The 26,047-nt window shown below is 37.2% G+C and overlaps 1 protein-coding gene across 7 annotated transcripts in view; it reads right to left on the bottom strand.

The window, feature by feature from the left end:
• Positions 1 to 26,047, bottom strand: part of Grm7 (glutamate metabotropic receptor 7) — a 797,981-nt gene that overhangs the window by 387,631 nt on the left and 384,303 nt on the right. For all 7 annotated transcript variants that reach the window (XR_012436366.1, XR_012436367.1, XM_074044288.1 and 4 more), the window contains exons 3-4: positions 13,636 to 13,777; positions 6,880 to 7,034 (exon numbers count right to left, since the gene is read on the bottom strand). Coding sequence is in view for 5 of the 7 variants with exons in the window: in XM_074044288.1 (XP_073900389.1) it covers positions 6,880 to 7,034; positions 13,636 to 13,777 (297 nt within the window). In the remaining 2 variants the exon portion in view is untranslated. The remainder of the gene's footprint in view (positions 1 to 6,879; positions 7,035 to 13,635; positions 13,778 to 26,047) is intronic.

The following is a 26,047-nucleotide window of genomic DNA, read 5'->3' as shown; positions in this document are numbered from 1 at the left end:
ATGTCCCAAGCAGAGCCCCCCAACACTGCGTAATTAACCTCTGACTTAGTGAAAGGTGTAGTTGTCTGAGATCACAAGGAAACTTTCCCTTATCGCTTCCTGACTGGTTGCAAGGTGCAGCTGTCTGCAATCACAAGGACACTTCCCTTTATCGCTCTCTGGCTGCCTACCCTATAAAAATGCCTCACAACTAGCCCTTGGTGCAGCTTGCATCTCAGCCTATAGAGAGTGCAGGATGCCCCTCACCACTGTGAAATAAGGCATGATCTGGTCTGTAGAGGTCTCAGTCTCTTTTTCTTCTCTGTGTCCTCTTTTCTAACAGCTATAAACAGCAATCACTTAATCACTGATGATGGTTAAATCTCTCTCTCTCTCTCTCACACACACACACACACACACACACTTTTTCTCTATGCGCAAAACATAAATAGGTGAAATCTGAAACCTAATGAATAAATGCCTAGAAGTAAATTGTACCATTTAAGAAAGCAAAACATCCACCTCATTAAGTTCTTCTCAGGCTTTCACTCTACCTGTTCTTTTTGGTAGGATTTCATATGCAAAATCACCTTGGTATCCAAGAGGAGAGGCTTATTAAATTCTTTGAAGAGTACTCTTGCAACTTAATAACTAGAAAGGGTATAGGTGCTGGATTGACAGAAATAATAAATGATCACCCAGGAGCCTGGCTCACAAGGTTCTTTGTAAAAGAGAACTTGTAGGTCATCTACTTGAAACTCTTTGTCTCTGAGTTAAGAAAGTAAGTGTTAGAAAGGGAAAGCCCAAATCAAAATACCTTAGAAGCCTAGTAATCAAATATACCAGGACACACAACTATCTGTGTGAACAAAAAGAAGCCATGTTGGAACTGGACTCCTGCCCCCTTGAAAGTGACTTACTGAAAACTCTCCACCCTGCTCTAAAGAAATATAGACATTCACCTTAAACCATTTACTAGAAACTCCTTACCTGTCCTTATACCATTTCCTCAGGAAGGTCAGAGGGACATGAGGATTATCCTACGCAGTGACCTTCCTGGGGATTCTCCACCCACCTCATAAACACCCAGCACCTGCAAGTTCTCTTGCTGGAATCCCCCTCTTCTCCACAATAAACCTTATGCTGGTATTTGAGCCGTCTCCCTGTCTATCCATTCTGTGCCATTCTTTCTTTTCTAATGATAACTGGTAAGTTAGTCAAAAATTTCTATCTTAGCAATGAAAACTTAAAAAATGCATAAATATATTAAATGTGTGAATATGTACATGTATGTCACCTGACTGGCCTCTGGGTCAGGTACTTGGAAAAAAACAACTATAATCAAATTTGGATTAGTGTTTCAAAGGAAATAAAAATTTAAAAGTAGTTGCACAGAAATCTAACTGAAACCTTTTTTCTATTGCTTATCATGTTCTTTTTTTTAGAGACAGAGTCTTCCTATATAACCTGGGCTGGCCTCATACTTGGGGTACTCCTATCTCAGGCTCCCAGGTAAGGAGATTACAGGTATACACCATCACACATGACCTGTAGTGCTTATCACTTTTCTCCCATATTTTATTATTTTCTTGTCCACAACTAATAGCTTGCCAAACATCTTGCAAAGCATTCAAATTTATCCTCCTTGAAAGAACATCTCTTTATTTCCTTCTGCTCACTTCAATGGCTTAACATAATTTTTAAATTACATTAAATAACTATGGTAGCACATATTACTAGAAGAAACCCATATGGAAACAAATTCAACAAATTCTTGGTAGGCAAAAATTCAACTGGTCCAGGGCATATTAGACACCAGCCTATTAGCTGTGTGTGCTCAGTGCCCTGGGACATCAGTGGATCTTTAAAAGGCAACAGAGCCCTGTCCAAATAAATAAATAGTTTCTGGTTGGTTTACATACTTGCTGTTTAGAAAAAGATTAGCGGCCAGTATCATGAAGTCAGTAGAGAATACCTATTCTACTTTTTGACAGGAGACATCTTGGCTCAAAATCTGGGATGGGCATGGGGTGGAGAGTCTCCCTCTTTCTTGAAAACCCAAACATTTAAGGATTGGATGACATAACCACAATCTGCCTTCAGACCCGGGCTAACTTTGCAACAGTCTTTCTTGTGGCCAGTTAACAGCAGCTCTGTGCCTGTTCACAAAGCCAAGAGTATGAATCATTTCCACCTGAGCAACCTGGACTGACTGACGGTATATATAAACTGACAATTACCCTCCTCTCTCCTTAGTTATCTAGGTTGCAGGTTTCTCTGATTACATTTCTTTCCACTTGCTCCAGGGTAATAATCGTGAAACATTGCGAAATTAAAAGTAAGATGGTGTTATTCTGCACCCAGATGTTGTTCTTCCCCTTCTATTAGTGGACGTAATGCATTCCCATGGGAGCACCTATGACAAACAGAAGTAGCCTCCTCTGTCCTCTCTACTTTCTGGGGGGGGTGTCTAAGCAGGTGTTCCCTATGTGTGCTTGTAACTTCTCAGAAAAACATTACATCCACCATACACAGGCAATCTCTCCAAATTCGAAGAAAAGTCAAGTGAGCAAAGAACGCACTGCTAAGGGATGTAAAAGGGAAAGCGTTCAATCTCACCTGGAAAGCTCTGGTAAGCTCCTGAGTTAGACTCTACTAAAAATGGCTTCAGAAAAATAAAAGTCAATGAGAAACACCACTTGGACGAATGTTTTCCCCAACCAGAGAAAACCCAAACCCCATTAACATATGTAGTCTTTTTTTTTTTTTTTGCATGTTCTTCACTCTAGTCTATGTTCTCTGGTAAAAACATTAGGGGTTCAGAAATAAAGATGGAGTGCACAGAGAACCCAAAGGTCCTGTGCCCTGTTGTAAGAATGTTTGCAGATTCTAGTCGTGGTTGCTGGGTGTGAGAATGAGCATTGTCAGTGTTTGCTATGAAGGGGTCCGTGGTACATCTGGAACTGAAATGGCAATGAATTTGGTGTGGGACAGACAGTGTAGACTAAATATTTCTGGAAGAAGCAAGGGAGTCTTACAAAAAGATTAATGATTTGTTCTAGAGCTTGAGGCAAACTCTTTTCACCAGATCAATATGAAATAGGGAAATGAGAAACACTGGTAGAGTGCAGGCAGTGAGATGATCCAGGATGAGTTTGTAGTCGGAATCTAGAATAGGGGGAAGGCTTGAGCTGCGGACCTGCTTTCATATGTTCATATCTTTAGATTTCAGCCACATTGTACCCTGACTTTCTTAGCCTTCTATTTCCTTCTCATCTTAGTTGTTCACATAGTTGTTTTTAAGGAAAGATGCTGTATAATAACTATCCTAATATGATATTCTTACCTAGATTCTTACAGTGCTCAACACCAAGCAAAACTCTAACATATGTGCAACATTCCAGGTAATTAAGGAAGTAAAGAAGGGCAAATCTAAACCAGAGCCCAGAACAATCTTAGTTCAGATCTTCACACCTTTGAGCTTCTGGTTTTATGGAAATTAAAGAATTCATTTAATCTAGAGTAAAAATCAAGAAATCCTTGTTTTAAAACTTTGACCTTTTTTTTGCTGGATTCACAGGGTGGTTTTTTTTTTTCTTTCATGTATTGCACATTTAATTCAGGAACAAGCCGTTCCATAGACTCACTGGAATGACCCCAACAATTAGAGGTAGATTTGCAAACCTACTCTTCATTACTCCAGCTTCCAAAACATAATGACCATGGCAGAGACCATGGTCCATGACACTTGTTTGCTAAGAAGAGCACACACAGGACAACACACTCCTGGAGAAGCAGAGCATTGTGGAGGGTGCAGGGTAGAAAGCAATTTGGGCACGTTTTACTCTGAAGACTTGTTGGAGGCTGGAGATAATTATTGAGCATCCTAGTTAATGGGCCAATATACAAGTGAGGGAAATGCCAGGGATTCCTTGGCTCATCAGAAAACACAGAAGAAATAAAATTACTGAAGTGTCTTGGCTCAGATGTTAGAGGAAGCAGCCAAGTTCTGGAGACATTCCCCAGATCTGTCATGAATATTGGGCAGCCAGCAAGACCAGAGCTGACCCTTCCTGGGCTTGGTTCTTCTCACCATTAAATTGAAATGGGGGCGAAACAACACTCATAGCTAAGAAACACTGAGGCTTGTTTTTCTATAAAGTACATAAAAAGCTACCTTCACAGAGGCAGTGTACTTGCTAGCACTTTGGCCAAAACCAGTTTGTTGTGTTTATACACATGTAGAAAAGGTCAGCCAGAAATCCACATGTCGGCAAAACAAGTGCAAAATGTGCACCTAAAGCGTAGAGATATAGATTATTAATTATCTTCTTCCTGTTTACATCTGAGTGTATAGCTCAAAGATACAGAGATCTATTATGAACATTTGTGGGGAGCATCAAAAATGAGAGAGAGAGAGAGAGAAACCAAACAAACTCTAGGTATGCAGGAAATCCTACTTGCCTCTACTTGCCTTTATAGAATGGTCAGAAGCCTCAGCATGACTGAATGTGTTTCTCTTTTCACTTTCTTGGGAGTGGCACTACAGATGCATAGCCTTAATCGTAATGTTCTATCAGGTGGGATAATGAAAGAAGTTTGCTTCTCTTTGTAACAAGACACAATGGCAATGAGGCTAGACAGAAGCAATAGAATTTTCTCCATGGCCACAAGGAAACCTTCACTTTTCTCTAGGTAGGAATGGAAAGCTCTGCATGAATGTTTGCTACTCGATCACAGTCTACTATTGCTTTTAATAAAAAACAAATATTGTCTTCCATTTCATTGTTTTTTATTTTTTCTTTTAGCTAGTGCATGGTGCTATTTAGTGTAAGACTGTAAATTTATGTATCCATATATGTACATGAAAATAATATTTTCTTTCAAGCATTTATAAATCTGTAGAGATAATTAGTAACTCCCTAAAATATCATGCCTCTGTGGTTAGTAAGCATGGAATATGGGCACCATGTCTGTTTATGTGCTAGCTAGAGCTTTGGAAGAAAGGATTTTAGATGAGACCTTGTCATTTGTTGCTTTGCCTTGTCACGTACCCAACTGTTACCATGCACCTGAGTGAGATTTCTCTGATCACATCTCACACATGCTCAGATGCTTTCAGAATAAAGTACCATTTCTTTATTATAGTTTTCAAGACCCTTCTCAATGCAATTTTGCTTACTTTTCAGCAATATTTTGTCCCAGGCCATTATGCAGTTTGTGATTCCTTACTCATCCTGATATTCAACTACCTAAAGACTTGTTTGACTATCTGCTTATTCTAGGCAAAGAATCAAGTGCCAGAGCTTCAGTGGCAAAGAACAAACTATTTTCACATAGAGGTAAGTAAACTACAGGGGACAACCATACGGGATAGGTGGCATGCTAGAAAAGCAAGAACAGGGGCGACTACCTGACACTTGGAGGGAGTACAAAGACCACAGATGGTGTTACAAACAGGAAAAATTTAAAGAAGTGAAATAAATTCAACATGGCCAGAGTACAGGACTGTGCAGCAGAATGAATTATTGGCAGCTACCCACTGTGTCTGCCCCTTTGTTCTTCTGTCCCCATCACCCTGCAGTCCTTCTCCTCCTTGTTTGCCTGATAAACTTTCAGTCATTACTTTATGTATAACTCCCTCTAAGGAGTCTTCCCCAACTGCCATATCACCACTATGTGGAAGTATACATCACATCTTCATAGAACACTACATGCTCTAAGGGCGAGAATTTGCATCTCCATCTTTTGTTTTCTTGACTCCTGGCAAAAAGCCAGGCATATAATGGACTCATATTTTTGGGAGAAAAGCTGTAGATAATAGTTGAAATGTAATGTCTTATTCTTGCAATCTATCTGCACAGGCACTGGACTGTGGTATAAGATAGGCATCATCATTGGGCATGTATTGGGTAATGAAATAATTCAAAGGTTTCTGATGAACACATAGAACTCATGGGACCTTTATTTCCTTCAGATAACATAGAAAGGGACCGGTGATTGACAGAACCACAACCTGACTTGTTTTAAAAAGCTTACACACACCATGTGACCTTCTGGGGAGAATAACTAATTACACTGGTGAGGAGAGAGAACTGAAAGAAATTCAAATATTTGATCCCTTCTGACTGAGAAGACAGTGTTCAATTTAATGTGTAAAGCATGTTTTAGGAAACTTGTGGAGATCTGATCCATCAGAAAAGGACCACAAAGCAGGTTATCAGTAGAGGAGTTCCTTATTCTTTACACAGACTCTTCTTTTAGAAATAAATGTTCTTTTCACATTAAAGAACATAAATTGTAATCAATAAGTTTTGTTAGAGCAGAAGGATCCCAATAAACAAGAGGAAGTGCCAGAAATTTAGGAAGGCAAGAAGAAAACAGAGTGAGAAAGAAATAGACCTTGGGAAGAGGGGTGATGTCAGTGCCTGCCAAGGGAGGTGTGCTTATAAAGCCTCTTGAGTCTTGCAGGGACCTTGAGAGGAAAGAGTGTTGAGGTTTTCTTGCTAAGGAAATAGAGGATAAATTACAAAGGGAAAACGTTCTCTATGAGAACATTGCAGCATATACACATACACACACACACACATACACTTAGACAAATTATCATTTCACTTCTCATTAATGGTAATGCTCTCCTCTCAGAAAACTCTTGTAGCAATAAAAAAAGAATATATGCTAATTGTGGTATTGTGATGAAAATACCATGACCTCTATGAAAGAGGAATGTCAACTACAAGAACAGTCCAGGTGCATGGCTTCATTTGCATTTCATAGCAAGTTGGAAACTACCTTGCATTTATGTGTACACACCAAGCCCTCAGGAAGACACGCACTCTGGCCATCTAACATAGCATCGACCATTCCATCAGCACATACCTCTGGTGACAAAATACGCACCTTCCACAGTTGCTCTCTTGGGCTGGATGGTAATGGCTCCTTCTGCGATGTCTTCATGCTGGTGCAGTGGGTTTATTTTGGATCCCCAGCTATCTGATCCCACCCAAAGAAAATGGCCCACTTGGTCAGCTCTTTTGGCTGCTGCAAGGATCTGCCTGTAAAAAGGAGCATAAGAAAGGTCTATTAATGCTAGAACAGAACCCAAGCACAGTGAATTCAGAATAAAGGAGGAGGAAAGAAAACTATTCCTACTCAAAAAGTAAACAATTATAAAAAATGTATGCCAAAGGGTTCATATTCCTAATATATAAAGAAGTTTTGTAAACTAATGACAAAAATGTCAAAACATCTGAAGTAAAATAGCCATAGCTCATTAGAAGTCAAAAATAAAAACTGTCCAATAACTTAAAGACACATATTCACATACTTTAGACAGGATGGAAATGTAAATTACAATAAGATACTACTACTTATGTTGTCTAAAATATTTGTTTTAATTTGGTTTTATTTTTTGAATTTTGGCTTGGAGTTAGAGCAACCAGTACTCTTTGACAGTTGTTGATAAATATTTCTAGAAAGCAGTATGTCACCATAAACCATAGTTCTTATGTTATTATAATGAACATTATATATTATTATAATGAACAGAATTCCATAGTAAACATGAAAAGCTTGCAATCTAAGTTTCTGGATTGTTTATAAATGGTAATGACAACAGTGGTGGTGTGAAAATATAAGGGAAAAAGGAAACGATATTAATGGAAAAGTAATTGCAATAGTATTTTTGGAAGAAGTAGAGACAGATTTGAGTTAACTACATGTAGAGAGCACAAAAGAACTACAACTTAAACTCCTTTGGTGGGTAAAAAGTGAGAAAAGTGATTTGTTTGCCTATTAGGACTTGAACATGCCAGGAATCACAGATGTGCTTGTTGAAAGACTGTATATAAAATGGCAAAAATTCAGATCATTTTTTCTTTCTTCCAGGCAGGAAATAAAACAGTAAGGACTAAGTTCTAATATTTGGAACACCGAAACAACCAAAGGTAGATGAGATGAATTGTCAATGTGGGGATCTGCCTGGGGAGGAATGGCTGATAACCACTATATTAGGCACTCCAGGAAAACTAAACTCCAGCTTACAGAATGCTATGAACCTGGGGTATGAGGCCCCAGGAAGAAAACTTTTACTGGGAAGTTCTGAACCATCCCAAAAAAGACCCTAGATACTGACATAAAGAGATTTTTCCATAGACAGGTCACCTTGATGCCTCATGGACCACCCAGAACTCCATACACTGGTAAGACCTGCATATGTAACAGAGTTGCTTAATATCTTATAATGTCAAAGAATGAATGCAGGAAGGCCTATAACCAATTAACATTTCCAGAACAAATGTACTGAGAAAATAATTTTAAGTACGGTTTTGTTAATGAAGAAAACTCTAAGAAATTGAAAATATGAGTTTTCACGTTTATGAACTCAATAAGCATACAATGGGGAAAAATAAAGCATGTTACAAAATATGAGATCTTTGTAAATTATGACAATATTCTAGAAGATCTTTGAGAGGAAATAAGGACATGTACAAAAAAAGGAAAAAAGATAAAGGGTAATAGGTGCAGTAACTCCAAAATTCTGAAAAAAGTGAGTTTTTTAAATCTAAAATTCTAATATTTAATGCATGAAGAATCCCCATGCAGTAGAATTTGTATTTGTGATCAGTGGGTCTTGGAGATTTTTTTCCATGCCAAATTAGAGCCTCACACTTCCTTCAAGTTAAGAGGCCTCACACTCATTAGTCATCACCACTATTTCATGAAAATCACCTCTGTGCCAGGTATGATTTATGTAAAAATAAATATGAGATAACACTTTAACACCCAAATATTAATGAAGCATGGAGTCAGACTAAGAACATTTTTAGTCATTAAATACACAAAGAAGTTTTCTTTCAATTTACACTTTTAAAAAGTTGCTAGAGGGTGTGCTCCAGAAATATGAGAAAATAAACCAAGAATAAAAATGAGTGCAAGAAACACAGTGAGACAGAATAATTCAGCCAAGAAGCAAGAGTGTGAGAGGAAAAAAAAAAATCTCAATATGATAGAAACTGACCCAAACTAAAAGGCACAATGGGAGTTTCAGAAGGGAGAGATCCTGGAGAAATAATGAAACTTAGATTATTTTATATATTAGCACATAGTCCTGTGATGGTCCTATAACATTAATAGATGAAATAGTAAAGATAACTATGCAAGTAGTCATAATAACTCCAGGATAAAAGAAAGGTTGCTCAGAAAAGAGAAAAGACATACTCGATGCTGTAGTGCAAGATATTTGTATAATTGTAATTCAAACATTTATTTAAGGAAATAAAAACTTGATAGAAGCGTGTTGGTAGGATATGGTACGGGTGAACTAAGTGATCCAAATTCTACCTAGCAGAAGAACAGACAATATTTCAAATTCATTTTCCAAAATTGCCATGTCTGTTCTTTAGGCAGATAAAACCAGAAGAAATTGCTTAAAGAGCTAAAATAGCTGCCCAAAGAGAAGAGACCTGGAGATTATGAAGGGGTGGGCCTCCATAATCTTTGAGTAAAAGAGGCTAAGTCATGATTTGTTCTCAATTAAATATGATTATTTATCATTTTCATAAAAATAAAACACTTTGGGGGGCTGGCTGTATGGCTCAAGTGATAGATCACTTGCCTAGCAGATGTGAAGCCCTGGGCTCAATCTCCAGTACAACAAATATATAAAATATATTTATATACATATAAATTATAAACATATATATATATATATATATATATATTTGACTTAGGAATACAATTTCAACTAGTCCATTCCAAGGAAAGGAAAAAGAAGCTATCAAAATACTGAGGAAATCAGTTACACAAAAGATGGTATGTCCAAATGATGAATTAAAGAGGAATTAAAAATATATTTAGTTTGATTACCACAAGATTTTCTTAAAATAGAAAAAAGAATTTAAAAATAAATTAAAGACTTTTTACTTATTTGTAATGAAAATGTTCAATAATTGCCTATGTATATATTGTGTGTATGTGTGTGTATGTCCATATATTTGTGTATATATCTGTATATACACATAGTGAAAATATACACTTATAGCAGAGTATGTAAGAGATAATCACTTGTTATGAACAAGACTGGAGAGATGTTAATGAAGTCTGAAGAAGAAAGAAAACTTTGGGAGAAGTCAAGGAAATAGTGAAAGACAAAAATAGACATAAACACAAAAACCACATTTTGAATCTAATATATTTAGGTAAGATATAAGGAAAGGGTGACGGAGGCTGAATATAGGGGAAATATTGTGCACTTGTATATGAAAATGGAAAAATGAGACCTGTTGAAATATTCTACAAATGGGAAGAGGAGGGATAATGGAGAGTGATAGAGGGGATGAATACAAGTAAGATATATTATAAGAATTTTTACAAATGTAACAATGTACTCCCAGTACAACAATAATTATAATAATGAAAGAATTTGGGTTTAATTCTTATGATAAAATGATTAAACCACTTAAAATACTTAGGGTATGAAAAAATAATTAAGCTATACTACAAATAGCAAAAGGTTACATGTAAAATTCCATGTGATCTTCATTCTGCTAAAAAATGTGTAAAAAAGAAATGGCAACATCAAACTGGAATTTTATTAATTATTATCTCTGAGTGTTGAAATTGCACAGTGTATAAGATATTATTTTAAACTATTTTTATGGTCATTTTCTATAACTTAATTTTTCTAGACAATTGGAGCCAAAGCAAAATTTAAGGGATTCATTTCTTTTAAAACAAAGAATGCTTTTCTTTGCCAATGAATTTACAATGGCTGTGGATTACTTTTATAATCAGAATAGTGTTTCAAAAAGAGATTTTCCTCTTTCCTGAAATCCAAATTATCAATACCCATGACTGACTACTTAGCTCCAAAATCTAGATATTAATGTATTCTCACTAGTAGTCTCTGATGAAATATTTGAAGTTAATGTTCCAAGAAATCTCAAAACTTCCCATCTAAGTGTAAATCTTCTGAAAAGAGAAAAAGCATAGTGTTGAGGGTTATCTGTACTCTTCAGACATCCATGCTTTCAAGATCACATTTTAGAAGAAACAGATGCATTTGCCTTTTATTGCTGTGCTCAAAAACTGTTACTGTTGTCACTATACTATGAATCACAATATATAATAACATTGAACACACAACTACACCCCAACTTAAAAAAGAATATACATAATTATTGAATGGATTACATACATTTTACATCCAAAATTAAAAGCACATACTACCTGCAGGTCAAAAGTATTGTAACTATCCATCGCCTGAGCTAGCTGAAGGTCATCATCTGTATGTGCTATGGACATACGTTACTCATGTGTTACATTGCTAGCAAATGTGCAAAGTAAGTATGAGAAGAATTTCTGAGATGATCAAGCAGTGTATTTGTGAAACTAAAAAGCATCTTCACACCAAAGAAAATGGTCACTAGACTGGAGAGGCAGCCCACAGAATGGGAAGGAATCTTTCCCACCTATACATTTGACAAGGGTTTAATAACCAGAAATTATAGGGAGATCCAAAAATGAAATTCCTAAAGAATCTATGACCCAGTGAAGAAATGGGCAGGTAAACTTAAAAGAGCTTTTTCAAAGGAAGAAGTCCAAATGGCCATAAAATACATGAAGAAATATTTGACATCCCTGCCCATAAAAGAAATACAAATCAAAGCCATATTAAGATTTTACCTCACTCCTGTTAGAATGGCTACTATCAAGAACACAAATAACAACAGATGTTGGTGAGGATGTGGGGGGGAGGAGCTCTTATACACTACTGGTGGGAATGTAAATTAGTATAACCACTAGGAAAAGAGTATGGGGGCCCCTCAAAAAACTAAAAATAGAATTGCCATATGATCCAGCAATTCCATTGTAGGTAGGTGGAAGAGAAGGCATGAGACAGAAACAGACCCTGGGCCTGCTGTACACAACATGTGAGGGCATTTGGAATGAAATGTTACAACAGCAGCAAAAGCCAGATCTCCCTAAGGACAGCTCAAGGATTTTCGTTTCTGATGGAAGAACTGACTGAGGTCCAAAGAAGTTGGTAGTCTCTGGGGAGAATTTGTCCAAGAAGAGACAGTGTTCATCTAAGAAGCAAAATATTCTCAAGTACAAGTTCAATGCTTTTGCATTTACCAGTCCTGCCATGCACCTATGATCAGAGCTTTAGACTGGGATGATGGTGGATTCAGGTTGTCGTGCAGAATACATCGAGCAGAGAAAGATACAAGAAAGTGAGGCTGATAATAATCACTGTGCAAAAATCTAAAGAAGATTTAATAATAGTCTGGGTCTTTCAATGTCACCCAATAAAACATATTCACTTTCAAAATCACAGGCAAATGATCTTGAGCTACAGACAGACAAAGACTTAAAACAAGTATAAACTGATACACTCTGGGAGACAGTCAGTATTCATATCTTTAAACAAAGGACACATCTTTGCCTTAGCACTTTGTAGGAATTTAGCTTATCAATTCTCTTAAGACTAATATATAGGGTATTTGAGTATTATATATTTGTTTTCTATTAATATATACTTATGTATTTATTTATATATTGCACATAAATATTACATGCCACTACATTTATATTTATGTATACAAATTTGTGGTGAAGGGAGCTTATTGCAGCATTAATTGCAACTGTAAAAGTGTGTGATCAAATTAAATGTCAATCAACAAGGGAGTAGATAAATTTTAGTACATATGTAAAATGGAACTCTGCATGGCTATCAAAATTCTGAACAGGTCTGTAGGTAGTGGTCCTCCTACCTAGAGATTATATTCAGGGTCCTCCATGATAAAATACTAAGACAAGCAAGGTGCAGAAAATGCACACCAAGTATGCATATTATGTTTAAAAACAGGGAAACACAAATACAGAATGTCTACAGAGTCACATACAAGAGACTAGTAATAAGCCATTCTCCCTAGAGAGGACAACTTGTTAGCTAGGAGACAGGAAGGATAGCATTTTTTTTAGCCTGGATACTTTTGCTTTTTTTTTTTTAAATCAGATGTAATTACCATTTATTCTAACAAGATAAAAATAAAAATTCTGGATCAGATTGGTAGTGGTCAGGAAAGGAAACAGGAAACATACAAGTTCTAGAAACATTTCAAAGGGTAGCTCTATGGCTTGACTAAGAATGCCAGGAAGTAGGAAGGAAGGGGCTCATATTTTTTAGTTCAAGGGAGATAAGGTAAGCAAAGTAAAAGGACATAGTACATTAGAGAATGTAGAGGTATGACAAGTTTAGCTTTGAACATACTTCTGAGTTTCAGACACAGGCAATAAAGTCAGAATTATGACCTTTTTCTTGTATATTAACAGGAACCATTTTTTGGATTAAAGCAGGCTATATTTAGATAGAGTTTTAATAGACTCCAAGTTAAAAGGTCTAGTGTTTGTTTCTTTTTACCAAAACTTGAATATATTTATTTTTGAATAGAAAAAGTACATGACAACAACATGCTGGCTGCTACTTTTGTGTTGATGTTAACTACCTGTGGTGAGGTAGAACCATGTAAGATTTTGACCCTAGGTAGTTATGCCTTTGATCCCATGCCATCTTTCTCTGCAAGCATCCTGGTCTTTCTGGCTCGTAAAGCTGCAACATGCACATTAACAAATATCACCAGTCATCCTTACTTTATATCCTCATCGTTGGCAAAAATCACGACGGCCCTGGAGTTGGGGGTGTCCAGGAGCTGTTTGATAATTCTGTCGAAGTCAATGGTCCTATCTTTGCGCTCTTGGGGGATTCTCACGGACTGGGCAATGCAGAGCCCACCTGTTCATGAAAAGAAAGCAGAGAGTCAATAAAGTTCCCACACAGATACCGAAGGAACCAGGGAAGGTAGATGGGGAGCAAGGTATTTTGAATTCTGAGTTCATAGCATTTCTTAGTGATGTTACTGGCTCAGGAAGGCATAAGACTTCAGGCTGATCCATAGTTCATGAATTTCACACAGAACATCACAGACTCATCCTCTTTGCAACACACTTACAAATGTCTAATTCTCCCCCCAGAAATGCCAGTGGAATTGATTCTGAGAAGGTAGGCTTAGTTTGGATGATATAGTGGGTGTGTTGGAGGTGTTTAAATGAATGTAATTACTACAATAAAATGATAAAGAAACTGGAATAGCTAAAGCTCATGTTTACCTCTGGTCTTAGATTCCCAGGAAATTGTTTTTTCCTTTCATACCAATCTTATCTTTCAAAGCACCACTCCAATGAAGTAAAACCAACAAATACAGAAAACAGCAAAAAGAACATCAGCTATCATAAATCACAGTGACATTTAATGACCACACGTGCTTTGTGCCCATGTCATTAAGTGTGTTACATGTTTTACCTCATTTTATCCCCTTAATGTAAGGTACTTAGTGTTACCCATGGTATCGTAGGGAAAAGGAGAAATAACTAGACTTCCACACTTCCTAGTCACTATGTACTCATTATTAATTTCAAGGTGGGGGAAATGTGTGGCAGGTCACTAAGCAATTAGTGGGCTTCATCTTATTCCACCTCTTGCTTGGTAGTTGTTTACGTCTAGCATTTTGCAGAACACGTTTTGAGAAAGGCTGGTGCAGGTAAAAGGGGTAGAGAGCCTGCTTGTATGAAAACATTACGAAGAGTAGCCAAAGGGCAAAAGATTCAGGGGCAGACAGGAGGAATTTTCTTGCTTTTCCTGTAATGCATTCGGGACATATCTGTAATCAACTAGTTTACACCGACGATGTAGACAACTGGGTGAACATTACTAGGTTTACAAACACACAGAAAAATGTGAACTCTAATCCAAGATTAAACCTCCATTATACTTTCATTTCAATTACTATTAGTTCTCTGTAAGTAGCTCTCAAACTGCAATGTGCATAAAAAGCACATCAACCAACATTACCTAACTGACATTTCTAGAACCATTCACACAATGACAAAAGAGCACATGCTCTTTTCAAGTGCAAAGTGAGCATTCACTAAGATTGACTATATGAAAGTCATTAAAGAAAAAATCAATTAAAAACCATGAAAATCATACAAAATATCTTGGACCATAATAGTGAGACTAGGAAACAATAAAAAGTTAAGAAGAAAATCCAAAGATATGGAAATTGAACAACATAACATACATTTTTATTGTTTTGGCAGTACTGGGGTTTGAACTCAGGGATTCACTCTTGCTAGGCAGGTCCTTCACCACATTAGCCATGCCTCCAGCCCTTTTTATTTTTTTTCTCTTTCTCTTTTTTTTTTTTTTAGGTAGGGTGTTGCTTTTTGCCGAGGTCGACTTGCACTGTAATCTTCCTATTTATGCTTCTGGTGATAACTTGGATGACAGGCACACACCACCATGCTCATCTGTTAGTTGAAGTTGGGGGTCTCATGAACTTTTTGTCTAGGCTGGCCTCAAGAAACTTGATTCTCCCAATCTCACTCTCCCAAGTAGCTAGGATTACAGGCCTGAGTCACTGGCCCCTGTCTTAACCAATATTCTTCTAAATAACCTATGGATCCAAGGAAAAGTTTCAAAAGAAATTAAAGAATATATTGAACTAAAAGAGAATGAAGCTACAGTATATCAAAATTCATAGATTATAGCTCTAACAGTATTTAGAAGGAAGTCATATTATATGTTTATATTAGAAAATAAGAAACATCTTGAATCAGCAACCAACATAAGCTTCTATATTAAGAAGAAACAGCTGAATAAATATAGTTTTAAAAGAGCAGAAAGACACAATAAATACTAAAGCAAAAAACATCATGAATTTGTAAACAAAAATAATAGAGAAAAGCAATGTAGTCAAAAGGTACTTTTCTGAAAAGATCAATAAAAACTGAGAAACCTTTAGCTGGCTGACCAGAAAGGGAAAAGGCTCAAATGATTATATGAAGAATGACACAGGTCTAACAGTGCTGATCCCACCCAGGGCTATTAAGAAGTAATACAGGGTATGAAGAACAACTTTATGCCAATAAATTCAATTACATCAATAGAATGGAAGAATTCTCCAAAAAATGCAAATTACCAAAATGGAATGAAGAATAATTTGAAAGACCTACATAAACTAAAAATGCCAAGTTCAGAGCTTCCAAAGCTTCCAAAAAAGAAAGATAAAGGCTCAAATGGTTTCCCTCAGGAATTCTACCAATCAATGAAGAAGAAAGAAATATAACAATCTACATAATTTCCTGTAAGAAATAAAAGAGGAAATGATATAATTCATTCTTATGAGGTGAATATTACATAATTAAACCTGAAAAGTTAATGCGGAAAAAATGAAAAAAGACAGGGACATAGAGCAGTGAGTAGGGCAGGCTGAGGATCTGTGCCCTATTAGGTGGCTTGACCTGTTAGTCTGAGTTATGGCCAATATTTCAATATTTGATACCCACCTGTCATTAGACATCCTGGAAGAGCTGCAGAGTGAACACGAGTGGGTGACATGGCTCCACCTTCCGAACCAAGAGCTATAAGCCTGCCTCCTGGTCATGAAAAACTCAGTCCCCAAGAATGACAAGAAGAAAAGAAAGCAGTGTTCCTATACCCAGTCCACCTCAAGACTAAAATGGAGCAGAAGCACCAGCCAGACCTGAAGAAATTCTAAGAGAACTTGGCTGACAACAGCAATCTTGATATCTGGGCAAGATGCAGCTCCAGAACCAGCCTCTGGAGCAGAACTTCTTCTGGAGCAGGAGATACCTCAAGATTAAATGAGAGATCTGCTACTACTTTGTCTTCTTTTCATTAAAATTGTGTGGTTCCAAATTAATTTCAGTTACTTTGATGTTTGCTAAATTCTAAGTAGTAGTGTTTGTTATATTTAGAAGGCAAATATAATGTGGGAAGTAAAACAACATAAAATGACAGGCTAGAGAAGGTTTATGCTAAGTAAAGTGCCTGAACTCCATTTCCTTTAGTAAGAGTAGAAAGGAGTAGGACTTGATTCAAATGGTTGGTCCATTTCATAATCTCTATAATGGATGTAAAGTGAAAAGAAACTGATATGTAGTTTGACTTAGAGAAAGGAGACCAGGGTCTACTGTTTCCTTTATTCTTAGTGATATAAAAGCTATGACTATATGCAAGCAGTTTATCTACTCTATTAGTCACTGATATGAACTGTGACATTACTAAATTCATAGTAAATTTCTGTGACTTTTAGAGACAAAAATGTATTTACGTACCTTAAGAATAATACACACCAATGGCAGAAGTTTACCGTACATGCTTAAAAAAAATCAACCAGGGTATCCATGCTGACTGTGACAAAGAATCTTACTCTGTTTGGTTGTATGAGGACATCTCCCTAAAGATGACATGTAGAAAAGGAGTTGACTAAGAAAACTTTTATAAAGGGTGTTTTGATTGGAATTCTATAGTACTCTGACATAATTTTTACAGGGATACAGATTAGCAATTCTCAAACTGCTTCCCATGAGATGAACAAAGTAAATAAACTAAATAATGGAGCCAATTTTCTATCAGAAAAAGAGTTTCACACATAAACAAAGGGGTGAGATAGAATGAACCATGTGCTGCTTAATTGTAGTCTGAAACATTAATATAAACTCAGATTATGAGAAAGGAAGACATGCTTGCACATATACATAAGCATGCTGTACCACATTTCCAGAGAGGACGTACAGGCAATGATACCTCATAACCATGAACGTACTTCATGCCCAGTTGTTGGTTTTGAAACACCATCTTTCAACACAATAAACCAGGTTTCCTTTGAAAAATGGCTGATTCTAAGACTAGGGCAAGGCACAGACAAGATTTAGCATGGATCATCATTTAGTGTCAAAAAATAAGTGTGCAAAAAATAATAAAAAGGAAATGTTAGGTGTGTATCAAATGAACACAGGAGCCAACCTGACAGTTTCCAATGAGAAAAGCTAAATCACCCAAATCACTATGAACAATAAAATGATGATACCATTGAATTATTATCCAAAGAATAAAATCTGTCAAAGAATCCATGAATCTATATCACTATAAATAAATGTCAGAATGAGCAAGTAAATGCATGAGAAAAGAGGAACAACACTTCCTTGCAAAACAATTCCAAATAGAAAGTGCAGAGGAAATAAGGGGGGAAGAGACCATCACTAGAACATTACAACAGGTGCAGCTTACAAGATTCACTGATGAGAGCTAAACTCAGCATGAGAAATAAGGAGGAACTGACTATCACCCAACCCAAATACATATTAATTAATTAATGGTTTTAACATCTACCTCCATCCTTGATACTCTTCCTTGGTAGAGATGGAGATGAACTTCCCAGTCTTTCAGTGTAGCTGCTGTGGTTTGAATATCTCTGTTTTCCCCATAGTTATGTGTTAGAAGCAGATACCCAACGTGATGGTGTTAACAAGTTCCCAGGTGAAGCTGATGCTGCAGTTCTGATGACCACACTTCGAGAACCACTGAATTAGGAAAATGAGACCACTGGAGGTGGATAGGGGGGTGGATTTGGAGAAGTACTTGCTTGGGTGCCTCCACATCAGTTGTAGCCAGCTCTGGGAAGAGGAGGGTTTGTGCATTGATGTTCTAAGCTCTTAGAATGGGAAGGTAGGGAATAGGCCATTATCCTTTGTTATAAAGTACACAACGACACAGACAGAATGGGAAGTTTTCTTTGGGCAATGGCTACTGCAGTCTCTACACAATTCCTCCATGTCTGGAAGGCATTATGCAGGAGGAAGGAGTAAAACTATTTTCAAATTGTCCTGGGGCTGCCTGAGAGAAGAAATGGCTACTTTACCAGCTTCCCATCAGGGTTCAATTACAGCTGAGTGATTAAGCAAATGAGAGAAAATTCCATTTGGAGATTTGATTAGTGGAGGGGCGGTCTGCACTCTCAGACTGAGGGCTCACCCAGCACACACTGGGGGAACTGATGCATGGAATTTCATGACACCAGCATTGAGATGCTCTTCCCTTCTTATGGAGACCTGCCCACAGGTGAGCAAAATCAAACGACTCAACAGAAGAGAGACATGGGCTATTATTGTGGCAATGGGAATGAACACCCTCATAAAGCTAAAATGTAAGAAAAGAAAGAAGACTGGAAAACAGAGGAAGACAGGTTATCAGCATGATAACCTGCTGCTTCCATCTTCTGTTCTTGGAAGGCTTCAGATGTACCTGCTGAAAAGACAGTCATCTCATTTGCATGAGATCCATAAGAGAATGTGTAGGTTTCAAAATTCTCTTATAGGTAAATGGCTTCAACTTAGACATTCAATATAAACCAAGCACAGAATGCCACATATAAGTCACTGTGAAGAAATAGTGCAGGTCCTGTGTGTTTACCAACAAGGATTGGAGTGGTACATTTTCCCTGCCCCACTCCATCCCACCCACACCTGATGTTCAGACATCAGTCAGTTTATTTCTCAATAATGGTGAAAACTCAATACATCTTATTTATCAAGTTTGCATCTCTAGAGAATGTAAATTTACTCTATGGCTGTGCTCCAGTTTTGTCCTTTACAGTGGATTCAGTTTTCCTACCATGGCATGACCAGTTCTACTTGGTTATCACCACACATAAGCAAGCTGTATTGAGAAAATAATTTTTTTCAGAAGCAAAAGGGATTTTTTTTTTGTTTTATGGTGTTTGTATTTGAACTCAGAGCCTCATGTGTGCTAGGCAGGTGCTCTACCACTTGAACCACAGTCCTAGCCCTTTTATCTAATAGGGTCCTGCACTTTTTTGCATAGGCTCGCCTCAAATTCTCATCTGTACCTCCCACGTAGCTAGGGTTACAGGCATGCATCACCACACGCAGCCCAGAATCTAACTTTCAAAGGGCATTTTCCTTGCCTTTGGAATACATTTGGCAGTGTAAAGACCCAATTAATTTCCATTTCTGTGGATCACACACATGTAGAACTGGACGATCTCAGCATAAATGTTACAAGGAAAGAGTCATGTCACAGATGTGACAACTCCATTCATGGCACCTCAACTCTCACTGAGAAAGCCCATTTTCAGTGGCTTCCAGCACAAGCTACTGAGATAATGGAAAGAATTTCAGTCCCAGAAATCAATCTTCTTCTTCATTTGGAGCTAAAAACTGGTCAGTTTTCTGTCTGTGTACGGAAGGGAGCAATCTGTAATAGCAATAGGAACCTCAAGACTCAGAGCTCAGATTGTTTCCAATAAAATACTCTTCTCTTTCAAGTGAGTAAGAATTCTTTACCATCTCAAAAGCAAAAGCAAGAGGAAATAATTTACAGTTTGCAACTCAATTCTCTAAGAGTCACTACACACTGTAGTTCTACTGCTAATGTGGTCTTTTATTTATATACGGCAATTCAATTTAAACAAATACTGAGACTATCAGTGCAAAAGTCAGTAGGATTTTTTAAAGGTAATAACATACGTAAGCAGAAGGAGTCTTAGAATAACAAGGAAATGGAGAGCCAAACAGATAAATAATGATAGTAACCATAGTTGAATGATTGGGTCTCTCTGAGTTCAGATTATATGTCATATACCATTCCAAGAACTCTGCATGTACTAATATATTTAGTGGTCATTCCACCCTATGAGGTAGGAAGAAACAGGCATTCTGAAGTTATGCAACTCTCCTTGAGTCACAAATTTAATTGCAGAGCAGTACTAGAATTTTCATCTTCAGATATTTCATGCTAAATGACAACACAGTGCTCTGTTCTATACTTCAAAAATTAAGCAAAGGAGGAAAAATAGTACACAATGGGTTAAAGATGGATATACCTCCATGTCAGAGGAAGCAAAGGCTTTATGGAAGAAATTCAACCTGAAATAGAATGTTTGACATCTGTGGAAGAAAGGATACTTAGAAGGGAAAGGACAAATTGGAAAGGTAAGTTCGTAATGGATGAAATTGTTTAACCACCATTACCATACATTACCATTAGATTCCTGACTTTGCTTAGGTAGTGGTGTGTGCAATACCAGGAAATAGCTTATCACACCCAAGGGGTCAGTTCTGCTCAGGTAGGAATGTGACCCATGAAGCAGGCAGAAATTTGCAAGAAATAGTTTTGGAAACTTTTACTGTCTTGGAGAGAGAGGAGAAAATGGAAAGAGAGAAACTGGCAGGGCTTTTCCTCCAGCCATGTATATATTATGAAGTTTGGACCCAATAGCAACCTCTTGGCACCACTGTTAGGCCATATGTAAAAGGATAAAAACCAACTCCTCTAAAAGTGGTAAGCCTTAAAAATGGATGGAACCAGAGACCCTGATGTCTAGCATCACTGAGCAAAACTAATAGTGTCAGCAACCACATATTTCTTCATATGGGAGCAATGAACACCTTTCTGTGTAAGCGATCTGTCCTCAGTTTTCTGTTAGATATAACTAAACAGAGTCCTAAATGTTCTTTGCCTTTAAAGAATTCCCACCTCAGTACAGAGAGGGTGGAAAATTCCTTAATGTGAAAAAAAGAAAAAACTTGTCAAGACTATTACAAAGCAAAAGAGACCTCAAGTATCACCATCTTTAATGAAGGTGTAGAGGGAAAAGGAACACCTAGGTGTAGGCGATTTGTGCATAAGATTGTTGGGTGGAAGAGGATGCAAAGTGGAAGAGCATTAAGTAGGCACACGGAAACTGGAAACAATATCTGGGATTGGGAAAGAGGGGTAAGAAAAGATTTTTGGTGGGAGAGGCATATCTGTTGGAAAACTGAGTTACTAGTTCAGGGCTCTTAACCTTTTTAAGCTAATTCTGCATGATCCTTGAGATACCCATATCCCTTTCTGTATCGAAAAGTGAGGAGGAGGAATGAGCAAGGACAAATGAATACCCCAAGAAAATGCTCAGTGGCCAGAATGTAGACAGCATCCTGCAGAGTACGGGGAGATGAGTTGGAGTCGGACTTCACAAGACTGTGAGATAAACCAAAAGAAACTGCACTTGGAGGAGAAACTGATTGCTTGTGCTCTACCAGGGAGGACCACATCGCTCACTAGGCGCAGAACTCAGCTACTATCTTCAGATGCTGATAAGTAGTTGGCCCACCCCCTTTTAAACAGATGCATTGAGCAATTAGTGACATCATTTGGCTGGAGAAGCATTTGCATCATACTTTGGGACAATTTAAACAATTTTGGACAAAGATGCATGCATTGTAGGTAATTTAACCTAAGACCCTAAGAACAAGAAGACTACTTAGCACAGCCCTCCCATCTTATAGATCATGAAACTCTCTGAGAACTGGGAAGAAACCAACTCAGCATCAGAGCTGGGGCTGAAGATTTTTTTGATAAATTTCATTTTATGAGGTGACACATGGAGTTACTTACCTTGCTATTTTTTTTACATTCAAATATTCATTTATCCATCCATTCAAAAAATATTTACTAAGTAATTGCCTTGTTTCTTATATGCAAGGATACATACTAATAAGGCAATTTTCCTGTTTTAATTCTCTCTCAAGGCCTTCATGGCCTCTATAAATGCTGTGATCTCAGCTTACAACCAAAATCCCAGTAGGGAATATCAAGTTCTTCTCAACAGCTGGTATCTTGGCAGGTCGCGAGTGGGTTAATCAGGAATGTGCTCTGAATCAGAAAGCCTTTGGAAGGCAAGCTGTTCTTTCCCCTGAACAAGACTAAAAAATTGGCTGATTTTTTACAGTCACTGCTTTTTCCTATGGCTCAAGCACCCTTAGCAGTTGGAACCGATTGCCACTCTTCTCCAGGCAGCTCTTTTGTAAGTGTGTCCTAATATGGACCCTGGACAATAAAAAGCAGGTCAGTTCATGAAGCTCAAACATGGCTGGCATTTCTAAGCCACTCTTTTCTTGCAGTAAGAAAGAGTTCATCTCACTTGGATGCATGTGGGGGAAATGAAGCAGACACTTCCTATGATTCATTTTTAATCTCGAAAATTAGGGGATAATAGAATATCATGCATATGTGGGAATCCATCCAGAGAATTTCAAATTCAGTGGGAAGTCAGGGCAGAAAGAAAAACCATCTCACTATACTTTTAGGGCAGAAGTTCTAAAGATATGCACTTAGTTTGTGAATGTTCTAGTAATCTACATGTATATTTCCTTCACTATGATACTACAGGCCTTTCTAAATGTCTGTACTATTTTCCATGAATGAACTAATAAGTAGTATATGTTCACTGGTTCTTTTACTGAAGGGAACAACCCCTCTGTACAATAATTGCTTCCAAAGTTTTTTAAAAAATGGCTCTACATTTTTTATCATTTGTTTTGGTGGTATAAGAGATTGAACTCAGGGCCAAAAGCATGCCAAACTCTACTACTGAGTTACATCCATTTACTCGTCTTCATTCTTACTTGACCACTACAAGAGTTGAGGTACTGGACTGTGTTGTACATAAAGTGACTGGAGCTTAGAAATCAAATTGATTTTCCATTGCTGCATGGCACAGGCAGTACTCAGATGAAATGTGCAAACTCTTGAGTCCCCCAGTTTAGAGTTCTTCCTTTACCAGCTCTAACAAGATTTCCCTCACTTCCTACCCCTACTCTTTCTCTACCCCATTTCTCCCAATGGATCAATAAAACAGAAGGAATGGAATACTTTTTAACTCCTATGTGATCTGCTAGGCTACCAAGTCTTCTGAATGATGGACATCTTTGTTAACTGTTTTCATTTAATGGACTACTCAGATATTTTCACTCAAGCCCTCCTATCAAATATATCCTTAGAGGAGAAAAATGACTAATCTTCATCCTGTTCACAGGAATGGAAATAATTTGTATTTAGATTTCCAGGCTTATTTGTGGTTGATGAAATGTCTAAATACCCAGAATTTCACTTTGTACAGAAATATAAAGAAATTACTTTCACGAAATTATGCTATCAATTTTAATAACAGATCATATATCAAAATTAAAAGGATAACGTGATTAGTTGTCATTGTACTAGTGACCTCTGAATGCTCAAAGATTAATTAAATTGAGCTTTTCAGTGTCTTTTTCTGCAGCTCTCTCTCTTCCCATTAGTGTCTTTGCTAAGATCTATCAGTACTGCAGCAAACTCTTATTTCTGCCAAGACTTCAAAGGCTACACATATCAAAAAAAAGCCATTTTTAAGGAATTTGAGATTTACGACAGTTAAAGAAACCTTGCTATGTATCAGTGTGTATGTCTCAAACCAAAGAAGTGGAAACAAATGAATCCCACATTTAATGGCTTTAAAAATGTGTCATCTCACCATTTTTTCACAAATCCCACAGAGAATTCTTCCCCTTCTTCAGGGAGAAGTATAATATTTAGGAGCTTATACCAGCTGCTGCTTCTGTAAGCACAACAAATAAGGGAGAATGCTAGTTAACATCACAGTCTTCTGCTCCTGGTCAAAATGGATGGCTTTCCATAAATGCTCTTCAAATCCAGAAGATTTATTGAAGTGTTGACAGTACAGGGCAAAGAGTTCATTGGGTTTTCCAAGTGTATGGGACAGAATGAGAGATCTGAAGCAGACTCCTCCATTCCTCCATATTCCAATCTACCGATCTGCCTTCAGAGAAATCCTTCCCCTCTCCTTTGTGTTCTCTTGGAGAAATCGCTCAAGATATCCAGCCCTGAATGAGGATGTGAAACTTGGGGATTCAACATTGTAGCTGCTAGGGTCACACTGAAAAATCTGAAGGATATCCTGTACTAAATTCTGTAGAAGAAGTTAGTGAACTGATTTGAAAAACAGATGAGAGCTTATTGAGATCAATCTGAAAAATCAGTCTTGTTCATCTCCTTCCACAGGATCAACCATGCCGGTGTAGTGGGTATACAAGCTGTGTCCAAGAATCAGGGAGCAGATTCAGCTTTGAATGTCTCAAGTGATTTACTCAAAGCTATGCCAGATAGAGTCTAAGTCTGTTCTAAAAAGTGTCTAACCGGGAAGACATTTTTCTCATAATATTCACAAATATATTTAGCTTTTGTGATATATTCATCATTATTGTGTTTTTATAATAGAAGTGAAATACAGTATATTCAAAAAAGCAAAATAAAATTATACATTTAATGACCTCAATGCAAATTTGATTAACAGCTTGCAAGAGACATGCATCCTCAAGTCCTAGAAAGAGACAAGAATTGTTGAAAGAAAGCATGAACAGTTTTTAAGGCTTTATGTTTTGATAAAGAAGAATGGGAGACAATAGGCATTGGGTTTACCTTTGGCATTTTATATTCAAAAGGTTATTGAAAGCAAAAGAAATAAAATATGTTTCATGGATATAACAAGTGAAACCAATGCTTTTGAAGCAACTGAATCTGCCAACAGTTCCAAGTTAGTATCCACAAGGAAAGGAAGTAAGAGAAGGAATACTTACAGATATCACACAATTTCTACCTAGTGTATAGCAAGCCGAAATTATGGAAACCCACAATTGGCCTGACAAGTGCTGAATTACATCTTCAGATGTGATCACACAAAACATTGCCTAATCAGATGTTATATGTTTAATGCAAAATATTAAGAAAAAAACACATAACCTTATACCAATGAATATGGATTTTAATTTAGGTTAAACCAAGCAATCACCTTAATGATTATATGAGTTCTGAGCTACCTCTAGAAAATTTCTTTCCCAAGAGAGGGAAGAACTTGTCACTTCTCATTCAAATACCTTAATAAGAGACTAGGCTTGTATCTATGTTGCTAACCCAACCAAGCCTTGTATGCACATATGAATAATAAAAGAAAAATGAAAAAAAAAAAAAAAAAAAAAAAGAAATCAAAGGGATGTATATGATTTTCTGCATCTAAACTCATGTGTTATATTCTTATGTGGCCCATGAATTCAACCTATTTTACCTTCTGAAGAGGCCCCTTGGGCTGAAGTTCCAAAAGCTACAGCCATACTAAAATCACCCTGGACTTCAAGAATGACTCTAAGACATAAGTGGGAAAAAGAAAATTCCATAAATAAATATGGTAGGTGGAACTTTGGTAAGGTGTGAAGAATCAAGAACCCTCTCTTCCTCTTAGGACAAGAGTAGAGCTGCCTTACAATAGGATTTTGACATTACAATGCAATCAGTGAGTCAAAGTGC

This window comes from Castor canadensis, chromosome 10 (assembly GCF_047511655.1).
Source record: "Castor canadensis chromosome 10, mCasCan1.hap1v2, whole genome shotgun sequence".
Taxonomy (NCBI): domain Eukaryota; kingdom Metazoa; phylum Chordata; class Mammalia; order Rodentia; family Castoridae; genus Castor; species Castor canadensis.
This window is presented reverse-complemented; position numbering and strand designations above follow the sequence as displayed.